This window comes from Pseudorca crassidens, chromosome 5, assembly GCF_039906515.1.
Source record: "Pseudorca crassidens isolate mPseCra1 chromosome 5, mPseCra1.hap1, whole genome shotgun sequence".
Lineage (NCBI taxonomy): Eukaryota > Metazoa > Chordata > Mammalia > Artiodactyla > Delphinidae > Pseudorca > Pseudorca crassidens.
Genome location: NC_090300.1, coordinates 89,386,723 through 89,401,734, shown reverse-complemented (window position 1 = coordinate 89,401,734; position 15,012 = coordinate 89,386,723). Strand labels below are relative to the sequence as shown.

General features: G+C 37.3%; 1 protein-coding gene across 7 annotated transcripts in view; it reads right to left on the bottom strand.

Annotated features, from left to right (window-relative positions):
- The window catches only part of CCDC191 (coiled-coil domain containing 191), a 100,267-nt gene that overhangs the window by 73,200 nt on the left and 12,055 nt on the right, over positions 1-15,012 (bottom strand). For all 7 annotated transcript variants that reach the window (XM_067738849.1, XM_067738850.1, XM_067738851.1 and 4 more), the window contains exons 4-7: positions 10,429-10,572; positions 7,469-7,647; positions 5,775-5,998; positions 2,250-2,403 (exon numbers count right to left, since the gene is read on the bottom strand). In XM_067738849.1, the coding sequence (XP_067594950.1) occupies positions 2,250-2,403; positions 5,775-5,998; positions 7,469-7,647; positions 10,429-10,572 (701 nt within the window). The remainder of the gene's footprint in view (positions 1-2,249; positions 2,404-5,774; positions 5,999-7,468; positions 7,648-10,428; positions 10,573-15,012) is intronic.

The following is a 15,012-nucleotide window of genomic DNA, read 5'->3' as shown; positions in this document are numbered from 1 at the left end:
TTTCTGTATGTCTAAAATTATTTCAAAATAAAGATTCAAAAATATAGGTTCAAATCAAGCAGAATCTGTGGCAAAGTAGAGATAATTTATTCATATTGGCTCATTTTTAAATATACCAGCTGATCCTTTTAAAGCTGAGTAATCTGTTTTGGTAGGCCACTAATTTTGTAAAACTCTTTTTGTGTGTCTGAAATTCATACCTAACACTTCTTTCTAAAACATATATAGTCAGTCCTCTGTATTTGCAAGCTCTACATCTGTGGATTCAACCAACCATGGATAGAAAACATTCGGAAAAAAAAAAATTTCCATGAAGTTCCAAAAAGCAAAACTTGATTTGCCGGGCTGGCAACTATTTACATATCATTTACATTGTATTTACATCTATTTACATAGCATTTATGCTGTATTAGGTGTTGACCTGGAACAAATAGACTGCTAGGGTTTACTCCAGCAAAGATGGATTTATTTGGAATCAGCAAAGAATTTCAATTTGGGATCTCCATCCTTGGTAATCCATGTGCAAGTTCTTTCAGGGCAAGGGGAGGAGAAATCTTATAGAGGGAAAAGTAAGTTGGGAGGGCTGTAGTAGGCAGAGTCCATGGCTTTTCATTGGCTGAGTTCGTGCCAGGAAATAAGAGTTTTTCTTTTTCCTTTTGGGCTCTGCTATTGTCACAGGGCATGAGAGCTCCCCCTTCTGGTCTTCTGACTCTACTTAATTCAGGTTTCTATTTATTAATTTTTTACATAGGTGTTATAAGTAATCTAGAGATGATTTAAAGTATACAGGAGTATGTGAATAGGTTATATGCAAATGCTATGCTATTTTATATAAGGGATTTGAGCATCCACAGATTTTGGTATTTGCAGGGGATCCTGGAACCAATCCCCCTTGGATACCAAGGGACGACTGTATTACTTCTTCTTGCACAGTGGACTTCAATAAAATTAAAAACTTAATCTTATAGGGAACACACATCTTATCCATCTCTCATTGGTTGGGGAACAAACATATCATGGCCCTTTTTCCTTATGTCTTCTCAAGATGGCCCCCTCTGTACTCATTTCCTTTCCTATTTTCTAAATCTGAACTGTTACTGTAGGAGGACACATTAACTCCATCCATCTCATGGAGGGGACGCAGCATCCAAAAGCCTTTGCCCATCTTTCCCAAAATGTTAGTCCCAACTCTTAATAGTTCCTCCTATCATACTTGCCTCTGCCTATTCCTAAAGCCAAAACTCTGACCAAACTCGTTGTTTATATTTGAATAATTATGACTTTTTGCCTATCAGATCAAAATGCTACCATCAAATGTGTCTAGTTTTAAAGAATTGCTTTGACTACTTTACTTTTTCCCTCATATCTTAGTTATCCATATCATATTCACAGGCCTGTTTTTAATTTCTAGGTCCCTTTTAGTCTATCCTACATTTATCAAACTCCCTCAATCTCTTCCTGACATTCTTTTCTCTTGTTAAATCCATTCATTTATACATTCATTCCATTAACTTTCACTGAATTTCATCAACGCCCAAGGCCTTGGAGTAGATGTTGTAGGAGATATAAAATATACATATTTATCTTTTCTCATCTGACCACCACATTTACAAATCTTCCAAGTAATTCCTTTCACCTGAAATGTTTATAAACCCCAAATTTATAGTGTTATCAATCCCACTTCACTGAAAAAAACTTCTGCCTAAGTAGCCTGGGGAGGATGCTCGTTAGTCAATAAAAAATTGGCCAGTTAATTTTACAAAAAGTGAAACTAAAGAAAGGGATAGAAGAGTAAAATAAAATGCAGACCATTAAAAGTAGACGCACAAACATGTCATTGTTTAGGATCTGAGCTACCAAAAGGCAAGTAACTTTCTGAATAATTCTTCTGAATAATCCAGAACACAATGGTCCATAAGACTGTCAAAGTGGAAGCTACGCTTTCAAACTGCCAGAGATCTACATTAGCACTTGCATGCAATTCTAAAAAGGGTAATTTAGGAAGACATCCCAAATTCATACCCCAATTTCCCAGGATCACATGGAGTATATAAGAATAGCCCTGAATAGAGGACTGAAGCACTCCCCTGTGTACTAAGCCAGCTGGGTAGCACAGAACAAATGGTGTGGGCAACTCTGGTATTTGTAACAAGGTTCAGCTGGGCTTAGTGTTACACTGTCCATCTCTGACGGAGCCCTTTGTCATTTATGCTACAGAATGCTGAAGAAAGAGACATTACAATTCCTACCTGGTGATTTTCCTTGAAAGTTTGGATTAATAACTCTTTCAGTTTCTTCTTTCTTTCTTTTTCCATTTTTTCTTCATCCAGAAGAGTATGAACACTTTGAAACATGCCTTTCTCTGGATTTTTTGGAGAATTTTCTTCTTGCTTTTTCTTCTCTCTATTAATAACAATTAAAAAACACAAGTATGAATAATAGACTTAACAGTGAGTAATTAGAACATACCATAGTGGAATGAACACTGAATTTTCCATCAGAAGATAGAGATTTTTAGATCTGGCCCTAAAACTACAAAGTAGGGTGATTTTTTTTGAGATTTAGTTTATTCCTTTATAAAATACAGTTAAATGAAATAAAATTATAATGTACTCTGAAAAGGAGAAAGCCTTATATATATTTTAGTAAGGTTTTTTTTTTTTTTTTTGCGGTACGCGGGCCTCTCACTATTGTGGCCTCTCCCATTGCGGAGCACAGGCTCTGGACGCGCAGGCCCAGCGGCCATGGCTCACGGGCCCAGCCGCTCCGCGGCATGTGGGATCCTCCCGGACCGGGGCACGAACCCGTGTCCCCTGCATCGGCAGGCGGACTCTCAACCACTGCGCCACCAGGGAAGCCCCTAGTATTTTTATTGAGTTTAAAATTGAGTGATACCTTGATCAAAATTTGAGGGATAACAACTATCAGGTATTCTCTAATACAGACATAAGTTCTCTCTCTTCTTACAAGGGTAGACAAAACAGGACCCTCAGGTAAGAAAGGAATGACATTTTTCCCACAAGGTTTTTACAAGGTTTCTCGGAAGAAAAATAATAAAAGAATCAGGTGTTACTGAATAAGGAGAAAATGGAATTTATATTAATTCTAAAATAGCTGGAAAGAGAAAAAACAGAACTTAGTAACAATAAGGAAAAGGACTTCAGGCAAGTTAACAAGAATCTCTTAGTAACTTTGTTGCTCATATTTCTGCTTATTTCTTTCTCACTCACCTACCTTTTCTTTCTCATCCAGGTCATCCCTCTTACACTCAGCAATCCAAGCCAGCTCATAGCCATTGCCTTCTTATTGGAGTGTATTAAACTACACAGGTGTGTGTAAGTGTATAAGGTATATATTCTATCAATGACGTAGTAAAGATAGCATCTAGTCAGGAATCTAGATTCATGGGTTCTGGCCACAAATCAGCTGTGAAAACTCAGGCAAGTCACCAGTCTTTCTGAATTTCACTTTACAGTTGTGGAAACTCAAATTGAGAGAGGGATGACAGAATAATCTATAGACATTCATTCATTAATTATCATATATCATACAGGGGGCACACAATCTTATTACTGGTGATATGAACCATCATTTGGTTAAGGTAGTTTCTCCGGTGTAAAGTTGCTATTTTTCCCTTTGTAATCAATAAATCTCTTAGAGAAGATACTTTGAAACTATGCAATGCAGCAGATTTAGGACACCTTACAAATAAATTTAAAAAGCCCTACCAACAATAAAATTTTATTGACTCTTTCCAAACTTACTAATGCCATAACAATGTTATATTAGATAGTTACAGACAGATCATAGTGGGCATTTAAAGAAATACAGTTCTCATACCATGGATGTAGTCTTTAAAAAAAAATCAAAATACGTATCTGTTATGAAAGCAATGTTTGCTCATTGTGCAACACTGGAGATGTATAAAAGCCATCCATATTTCTACCCAGAAGAAAACCCTGATAACATGTCGGTGCTGTTTCATTGTACAACTAGTATTTATTAATTTCTCCAATATTTATTAGTGTCTGTTATTATAAATAATATTATTTTCATTATATTTGTGTACAAATCTTTGGATTCCTGATCACTTTCTACACTTGGTCTTAGCCAAAAGGCCGAGAAGCGATCCTGATCACTTTCTTAGGATAGTTTTCCTAGGACTGGAATTCCCTGGTCAAGTGATAACATTTTTATGGCTATTATTGTTTATTGCCAAATTGCTTTCTGGAACGTTTAAACCAGTCTGTCCACCTAGAAATACTGCACTTCTTCACTGTATCTGTGGATAAGCTTTTTTTTTTTTGCCCACTTTTATTTATTTTTTATTATTTTTTTAAACATCTTTATTGGAGTATAATTGCTTTACAATGGTGTGTTAGTTTCTGCTTTATAACAAAGTGAATCAGCTATACATATACATATATCCCCATGTGGATAAGCTTTTAACTTTTAAAAGAAATGACTGGTTAGTGAATGTCTGTTGAGTGCCCACTGTGAGCAGAACTTCCTGCTACCATCAAATACTACTTGTTTTCACAATTTATTTTAGGTCAGCCTAGATTCTTCAGGGTTTGAGAACAATCTGAAGAGCAAGGCTGACCTTAGCAAGAACTCACTAAAAAACTGGAGATTGCTTTCTGAAAGGAAAGGCCTCTGGAGGAGGCTTCAGCCTGGCACTTGGAAGAATGAGATGCACGTCCACCGCCGAGCTGTTTTAAACTGGGTAGGATGAGAGCAGTCAAGAACACAGGGGGAAAAGCTGTGTACGCTGATGGGGGTGGAAGGGGGTGGCAGGCTAATAGGTCTTTCTGGCTCCTCAGTTTGAGTATTCAGGCATTTCAGGCACATTGTCCTAAGGCTTTTGCAGTTTATGCACCAGTGCTGTTTCTCAGAATAAATACATTAGTTATTTCATTTATGAAGCTCATTTGCTGCATGAGGATACCCAATAGTACCACATCCTGTGAGGACCATTTTGACTTCCCTCTTATGTCAGATATTCTTTTTCTTTATCAGTGGCAGTAAGGCAATGGTGACTCTCTGTATGATTATCAGAAGATAAGACACTGAGGCAATTCACAATAGAATGAGGCATAATTAGCAAACGTGCATAAGGAAACGTGTTCAACCTTACAGATGTTCAGGTACACAAAGAGATGCACACTAACCAATAAAATACCTATTAAAAGTGCAAAAATATTGACAATGATGATCTCCCCCAATGCTGAATGGGGCTCACTGTCAGGAATTGTGTAAATATGCACAACTCGTCTGGAAAGGAATTTGGCAATGTTTCAAAAGTCATAAAAAACCTACACAATTTACCTCAGTAATTATACTCCTATGAACATAATTCAAAAGAATGAAAAAGCTCTATGCTTAAGGATGCTCACTGCACTATTAGTGAAAAATCTGAAATTAGCTGAAATGCTTACCAGTATAGGGAGTGGAGGTCATTACATAAATTATGGTATAGGAACTCAGTGGAGTAATATACAGACCTTAGGACTCCAGGCGATGTGGTTATTACAACAAGCAGAATAACAAATTAAATGTACTTTATGGTTGCAGTTAAGTTCATAAAGGGACCAAGACCAGGAGGAAACATGGAAAAATGAAAATAGCTAACTTGTTAAGATGGTGGACTAGTGGGTGATTTCTCTTTTGTGTTTTACTAGTGCATTGTCTGTGCATTTTAAGGACCTTTAAAGTACTTCCAAAATGACTGCTTAAACAAAAACACTTCACGCTGCTCATCATGGCTGGCTTACATTTTCCACGCTTCTTCCACAGTGCGTCTCCTCTCAATTATCTCCCTCCGCAGCTTTACCATCTCCCTTTGAATCTCCTCCTCCTCTTTCTTGGCCTCTAGAGCCTTCCTTTTTTTCTCTTCTTGCACCAGATACTGAGCCTCTAAGAAGGCTGATTTTTTCAGGGTCTTTTCAATTCTCTGGCGCTCCAGTTGTTTCTCACGTCTTAAGCGATTTTCTTTTACCTTAAAGAGAATACAACAAGGGTGAAATGCAGCCTTTCAAGTAGAAAGGGATATGCAAAACCTTAGAACACATTTTGAAGTTCAAAATACAACTACTTGGAAATATTTTGGCCCAGAACCCCACTGTTTATCAGAAAAATAGGGGAAATTCATTTATTTACTGGGTAATGGCCTATACAAAATTTTAAATGAAGTCAGGCGAGATGACTCCAAACAATTTGGGAACGATAGGCACTACAGAAAAGCTGAAAATCCAATGGGTTGGATGCCAAATTCTGGATTCTTATTTAGTAATGATTTTCGATCCATAAGATTTTCCAAGGTGTACATTACTGTTACTTATTTAAGCTCTGTCTGTATGTTAATTATAATTTAAGAAAGAATAAGGATATTTTGGAGAGGCTACTTTGTGAAGGCTAGAACAGTGATTTACTGCCTTAAAGGAGCATCATGACCTTTTATTCAATTCTATCTTTATTTGAATTTATCAATGATTCTGGATCATATTTGGAAATCAAAACCACAAACTTCACAGATATTTCTGAATAAGCACAATCATTTTTTTCAAACCCAATTCTTTAGACTAGCTATGAATTAAGGAGTGGTCCTTTCCTTCCTGCTTCATTTAACTTTACCCTTATCTTACTCTTCAGTTATGATAAGACTTCTAGATAATTGCTACCTCTTACCGAACCTTTTCTCTTCCCTTTTATCATAAATCCAAACCAGGATCATGCATCTATTCCAGTTTCTCTCACATCCTTAGTGCTGCTTTGGCATACATTATGGTTTAAAGTAATCAGAAATTCAGTGTTATAAAAAGATAGCATACACACATATAGACATTAATACTACCCTGGTCTTGGTTCTGGACATGTGGAAAAGACTTGGTCTTTTGGACTTCCTTAAGTTCCTCTACAAAGTGTTGAGATGAATCTTTTTCCTATAACCTACTATTCCCTTTGGAGAAAATAAAGTTCCCATACGCCTTTCTAATTCAAAACAGCTGAACTAGATTAATTCAGCTCTGTTCTCCCTTTCAAATTATAATCACAAAATAAGTGAATTTTCCCACTGTCTAGAAAAGAATTATCATTATAACATTCACCAGAATATTCATGATATTAATATCTTGATCTCACAATACAAAAACCAAATTCAAGCAAAACCCAATCTACATATTTATAATAGGAAGTATCACATCCAAACTAATAAAGTTTAGCTCACCACTCTCATGGTCAAAATCAATTATTCCTCTTTTTGGTTTTCTTAAATAAATTGTTTCCTATCCTCAGCTTATGAGCATTATTTTTCTTCTGAAGTTCTTATATTTTATTTTTATTCTTTCTAACCAAACCACAGATGGCACCCTTTTTCACAATAAAGCCTAAGTCTTTATTTAAGCTTATTAAATGTGTTACACAAAAATTGCTTCCTGTTATCCATTTTAATTTTGCTTTTCCCTCCCACCTGCTTATGTCTCATCTCCATGGTAAGATGAGGATCCTTCTGCCACTTCTTGTCTTGGTTTTCATTCATTCCAAGATCTTCCAATATCCCAGAATCTACCACGTCTTTATGGAGCAGATGGTCTATGAATTTTTGAAAGGTGGTACTTTCGTCTTCCTCCTCCAAATAACCACATAAATCTGGGGGAAACATAACAACAACAAAGAAGGAAAAAATTTTTAATTTTTTTAAAATTTAATTTTAGTACAATTTCCATATTTATGTAAATAATCCTGGTACAATAAAAATACAAAGCTGTGAGTGTTCGATAAATAGTAACTGATAATGCCAACTGGATGAATACAGCCCTCAGCAATTACCTTCAACTAAGAGGAAAAAACCTCCACTCATGAGGAATTGCCCTCACCCAAGTCACTAACTCCCTCACTGCCAAATTTAAAAGCCATTAATTTTACATTTATGTTACAAGGATCTAAACATCCTTGAGGACTCCATTGCTCTTTTTAAAAAAGGCTTTACCGTGGTATAATTGATATATAATAAACTTGTAAATATTTAAAGTCTGCAATAAGCTTTGACATATATAGATACCATTAAACATCATTACAATCAAGATAATGAATGTGTCTGTCAGCTGCAAAAGGGTCCTCACGCAGATTTGCAATCTTTTCCTCTCACTCCTCCCCATGCTCTTTGCCCTATCCCAGGCAACCCCAGACCCGCTTTCTGCCAATAGATTAGTTTAAATTTTCCAGAATTTGGTATCAATTAAATCATATACTATGTACTCTTTCTGGTCGTCCTTCTTTTACTCAGCGTAATTATTTTGAGATTCATTCATGTTGTTGTATCAATAGTTTATCCCTTTTTATTGCTGAGTAGTATTCCACTGTATGGGCATACCACAATTTATTCATTCATTCATCTAGGGATAAACATTTGGGTTGCTTCCAGATTTTGGCTATTACAAATAAAGTTATGTACAAGTCTTTGTATGAACATTTGCTTTCTTTTCTCTTGGGAAAATGCCTAGGACTGGAATGGTTGGATCACATAACTATGTGTTTAAATTTTTAAGAAACTGTCAAGCTGTTTTCCAAAGTGGTTATATAATTTCACATTCTCACCAGCAGTGTAGGAGGGTTCCAGTTCCTCCATATCCTTACCAAAACTTGGTATGATCAGTCTTTTAATTTAAGCCATTATAATAGGTGCGTAGTGGTTATTCATGGTAGTTTTAATTTGCTTTTTCCTAATGACTAGCAATCGTTCTTGCTGATGTTCTATTTAGTTCCATACATTATTGAAAATGGGGTACTTAAGTCTCCAACTGTTATTGCTGAATTATCTATTTCTCCCTTCAATTTTGTCAGTTTATGCTTCACATATTTTGGGGCTTAGTTGCTCCATGGCATGTGGGATCTTCTTGGACCAGGGCTTGAACCCATGTCCCCTGCATTGGCAGGGGGATTCTTAACCACTGCGCCACCAGGGAAGTCCGTTAGTTAATAATTTTGATAAACATCCTTTTTTAATGGCTGGGTAATATTTTTGTTCGATGTTTTGATCCCCCAAAAAAGTAATACTACAAGCATAAGATGAGTGAGGCCTGATAAGATACCAAAAGGTAATAACAAATCTAAGAGATATAACTAGATATATTAGCACCATATGAAAGAAAGTAGCAGTTTCATTATATTTCAGACATGCTTTAGAATAAATATTATGTACTGAAATGCCTCACTTTAATAATGATATCATTAAACTAGAAAACATCCAGAAGGTGGCAATCAGTATATCTAGAAACAATGTAATATAAAGAACTGTTGAGAGTACTGGTGCTATTTAATCTAGGAAGACTGATGTATATGAAAGATCAGATATGATTACAACTCCCACAAGAAAAGAAAAGACTGTTCTTGAGAGAGAGAACATGATATTATTTTCTGTTGCACAAACGGGTAAAAGGTACTGAGGACAAAATCCTAATTCTCCTAACTAAGAGAGAATTTATGAATATTAGAGCCTCACAACAGCTGAATGGGCTCCTCCCAGAGTGCAGGTTCCTTATCCTGGGAGGTGTTCAGGCAGAGATTGTATTACCCCATAATAGGGATACTACAGAAGAATCTCTGTCTAAGGGGGTGAAGAGGGTAGATTGGATTAGGTGATCTTGAGGAGTCCCCTAACTTTAAGGGCTCATGACTTTGTGATTTGCGAGCTAGGGATTTTGTAGTGTCCTAAACAAGGGAAATGCTGCAAGATGAGTTCATCAGGGGTGTCTGAGCCATGCATGGCAAGATGCCACCACCATCACTATGCCTATCCTTACGCTTAGGGAAAAAAACTTAGACTCTTTGGGTACAACTGAGGAATCCTCACAAGTTAGCTATTTAACTTTTCTGACACTAACTCTGTGTACAAGTAATAACCTCCCTTATAAAGACATATGAAGTATTTGTAAACACAAAATGAGATATCAATGTTTAAATATAGTAAAACATTTAAAAGCCATCAAAGTAAACGGTCATCCAACAATATATGGAAAGAGGCACTCTTAACCAGCATTAATTGCCATTATAATCATAAGAAGAATTACAAATAATAGAATATTTTAATTTAAAAAAACCCACGGGGAGGGAGGGAGACGCAACAGGGAAGACATATGGGAACATATGTTTATGTATGACTGATTCACTTTGTTATAAAGCAGAAACTAACACACCATTGTAAAGCAATTATACCCCAATAAAGATGTTAAAAAAAAAAAAAACCCACGAATTTACTGAGGATACAGATAAATAATTTAAATTGAATCAAGAAAAATTAAAGCCAATTAAAAAATAAGCAAAACACAGAAAACTCAAATAACATATCATTTATTATTCAAAACAATTAAAAAGACTTCTTGGGCATATTCATTGGATGATAAAGCTTAGCACAATTAAATAAGTTCTTACCATCGAACTTGTCATATTTCAAATGTCCATTGGCTTCTGGCACAGGAGGGATGTGTGACACAGTGTCTTCAGTATCACCGTCCCCATCACTTGCTAGTTCTTGCTTAAGTTTGGTATCTAACCAGTCATTGACCAATTCCTGAGCTGTCAATAAAACAAAAACATCTTTTTACTTCTGAGACTTTCTTCATTTGCTGTTTTCATTCATTCAATAAACGTTAACTGAGCACTTATCATGTGTCAAGTACTGCTCTAGATGTTGGGAATACACCAGTGAACAAAACAGGAAAAATAAAACCTACCACCATGAAGCTTATGTTCTAATTGGGGAAGAGAGACAATGAACAAGCAAGTCAGAAAAACAGAGCAGGAGAAGGAGAAATGGTGTACAAGAAATGAAAGATGGGTGTTGATACTTTTAAATTAATTGGGTGGTCAAAGGAGGCCTCACTGAGAAGACATTTGAGCAAAAAAGGGAAGGAAGTGAGGGAGTGAGCCATATGGCTATGTAAGGGAAAATTAATCTGTGCAGAGGGAAAACAAGTGCAAAGGCCCTAAGGCAGTAGAGTGTCTAGTGTATTGGAGAAACAGCATGGAGGTGGTATGGCTGGAGGAATGAGTAAAGGGAGAGTAGTTAGAGATGAGGTAGAAGAGGTAATGTAGGGATCAGGTTTAGAGCAGTGGTTCTAGAGCAGTGGGGGTGATCTTACTCCCCAGTGGACATCTGGCAATGTCTGGAGCCATCTGTGGTTATTACAACTGGGGAACTGGGTAGAGGCCAGGGATGCTGCTAAACATCCTACAATTCATAGGACAGGCCCCACAACAGAAATTATCTGGCCCAAAATATCAACAGTGTTGAGGTTGAAAACACTTTGTTTAGATAAGTACTTTGGCTTTTACTCTGTATGTAATGGGAGGTTTTTGAGCTAAGAGGTAACATATTTTAAGAGCATCACTCTGACTACTATGTTAAAATAGACTATATGGGGACAAGCTCAGAAGCAGGAGACAACAGTTGAGAGACAAATATCCAGAAAAGGGGTGATGATGGCCTAGACCTGAAGTGGAGGTAGTAGAAATGCTCAGATTCTAGAACATAATGTTTTGAGGTGGAGGTGACATGATTTGCTGATGGGCTGGATATGGGATGTGAGAGAAAAATCTGTAAGGGTTTTGGCTTAAGCAACTATAGAATGGAGATGTCATTTACCGAGATAGGGAAGACCAAGGGAGCAGCAGGTTTGGACGGAAGATCAGGAGTATCAGATGAGTTGGGTTTGAGATGCTTGTGAGACATCCAAATAGGGATGTCAAATAGGTATTGGCTATATCATCTGGATTTCAAGGGAGAGGTCCAAGCTGAAGAAATAAATGTGGGTGTTGTCAGCATACAGATGGTATTTAAAGCCATAGAAATGAATGAGATCGGCAAAGGAGGAAGGTAGATAGAGAACTGGTTCAAGGATTAATCCCTGAGGAACTCTAGTATTTAGGAGTTGAAGAGATAAGGCAGAACCAGGTAAGTAGACTAGGAAGGAGAGACCACTGAGGTAGGAGGAAAATCAAAGAGTGTGATATCCTGGAAGCCAACTGCCATTTGGATTTCTTTCTTAGTGACATTCAGAAAATCTTCTTAATTATACAGTTATGAGAGAAAATGTCTACTTTAGCATTACTTTCATCATTATCATACAGCTCTTATGGATAGGGCATGGGCGTTTCAAAGAAGAAAAATGTCTATTTCAGTATTATCTTCATCATTGTTATTATCATTATTGCACAGCTCAAAGGGAATGGAGTGTTTCCAAATACTAAATGATGCCAAGAGACATTTAACATAGATGGGAATGCATGATATGTAAAAATAGAAAAAAATGAATCAAGGTGATAGAAACTAAGTATAAAAAGTATGCTAGCGGGCTTCCCTGGTGGCGCAGTGGTTGAGAGTCTGCCTGCCGATGCAGGGGACGCAGGTTTGTGCCCCGGTCTGGGAGGATCCCATATGCCGCGGAGCAGCTGGGCCCGTGAGCCATGGCTACTGGGTCTGCGCGTCCGGAGCCTGTGCTCCGCAACAGGAGAGGCCACAGCGGTGAGAGGCCCGCGTACCACCAAAAAAAAAAAAAAAGTACGCTAGCAACAGACACTACTGGCTTTCAGAGGAAGGTAGAGAAAGGGAGCAGATATTTACTGAGTAACCCTGTGTACAACAGTTCACATATTTATAATAAATTATGTGTAAAATAATTTGGATCTACTAAATGCCATTTATTAGTAAATAGAGGTATACTATGAAGTGCTTCGAAAGAACAAGGAAAGAGAACATCTCTTGGAGGGTTCAACTGTAGTAATGCCTCATGTTGGATCAGAGGCTTGATGCCTACCTCAAAGCAGAGTTTCCCAAAGTATGTTCCCCAGAACACTAGTTCTTACTGAATATCAATAGACGGCCGATGAGAGTAGGAAAAAAGGATATAAACCTTTGAAACACATGTTCAATTCATACATGAGTACTTTCTAATGTGGATCACTAGTTTCTCAGGATATTAATATGTATTTCAAGATAAAAAGAGTTCAGGTTCTAGGAAGCTTGGAAAATGGGGTAAGTAAATATATATTTAACTACAGGACTTTTTGGAAACATTGAGTGGCTAAAGTTTAGTGTGTATTCCTATTGGTGGGGTGGGAGAAGGGGTGGGTAAGACATAGCCTTGCCAATTTCTGAATCAATCTCCTTTCTCCAACTCCAGTACCACCAACCACCCAAGACCAAGTGCCATTACAGCTCACAGCGACCACTGCAGTAGCCTCCCACTAGTCTCCCTTTCCCCTCTTTTTCTCCCTTATAATTCATTCTTCATATATTAAATAAATTATCCTACTACACCTCTGCTTAAAACCCTTCAATGATGTCTAATCATACTCAGAATAAAATCTAAATTCTTTCACCAGGCCTATAAGGCCCTATGTGACACGTCTTCTGCTAACTCCTGCAAGCTCACTTCCATGGGGTAGCTGAAGCAACACTGGTCTTCCTTCAATTACTCAAGCACACCAAGATTGTACTTTAACTTTTTTGTTTTTTTAACATCTTTATTGGAGTATAATTGCTTTACAATGGTGTGTTAGTTTCTGCTTTATAACAAAGTGAAACAGCTATACATATACTTATATCCCCATATCTCCTCCCTCTTGCGTCTCCCTGCCACCCTCCCTGTCCCACCCCTCTAGGTGGTCACATAGCACCGAGCTGATCTCCCTGTGCTATGCTGCTGCTTCCCACTAGCTATCTATTTTACATATGGTAGTGTATATATGTACATGCCACTATCTCACTTCATCCCAGGTTACCCTTCCCACTCCCCATGTTCTCAAGTCCATTCTCTACATCTGCGTCCTTATTCCTGTCCTGCCCCTAGGTTCTTCAGACTTTTCTTAAAATTTAGATTCCATATATATGTGTTAGCATACAGTATTTGTTTTTCTCTTTCTGACTTACTTCACTCTGTATGACAGACTCTAGGACCACCCACCTCACTACAAATAACTCAATTTTGTTTGTTTTTATGGCTGAGTAATATTCCATTGTATATATGTGCCACATCTTCTTTATCCATTCATCTGTCGATGGACACTTAGGTTGCTTCCATGTCCTGGCTATTGTAAAGAGAGCTGCAATGAACATTGTGGTACATGACTCTTTTTGAATTATTGTTTTCTCAGGGTATAGCCCAGTAGTGGGATTGCTGGGTCATATGGTAGTTCTATTTTTAGTTTTTTAAGGAACCTCCATACTGTTCTCCATAGTGGCTGTATCAATTTACATTCCCACCAACAGTGCAAGAGGGTTCCCTTTTCTCCACACCCTCTCCAGCACATATTGCTTGTAGATTTTTTGATGATGGCCATTCTGACTGGTATGAGGTGATACCTCATTGTAGTTTTGACTTGCATTTCTCTAGTGATTACTGATGTTGAGCATCCTTTAATGTGTTTGTTGGCAATCTGTATATCTTCTTTGGAGAAACGTCTATTTAGGTCTTCTGCCTATTTTTGGATTGGGTTGTTTGTTTTTTTTGATTTTGAACTGCATGAGCTGTTTGTAAATTTTGGAGATTAATCCTTTGTCAGTTGCTTCATTTGCAAATATTTTCACCCATTCTGAGGTTTGTATTTTCACCTTGTTTATGGTTTCCTTTGCTGTGCAAAAGCTTTTAAGTTTCATTAGGTCCCATTTGTTTATTTTTGTTTTTATTTGCATTTCTCTAGGAGGTGGGTCAAAAAGGATCTTGCTGTGATTTATGTCAGAGTGTTCTACCTATGTTTTCCTCTAAGAGTTTTGTAGTGTCTGGTCTTACATTTAGGTCTTTAATCCATTTTGAGTTTATTTTTGTGTATGGTGTTAAGGAGTGTTCTAATTTCATTCTTTTACATGTACCTGTCCAGTTTTCCCAGCACCACTTATTAAAGAGGCAGTCTTCTCCATAGTATATTCTTGCCTCCTTTATCAAAAAAAGGTGACCATATGTGTGTGGGTTTATCTCTGGGCTTTCTATCCTGTTCCATTGACCTATATTTCTGTTT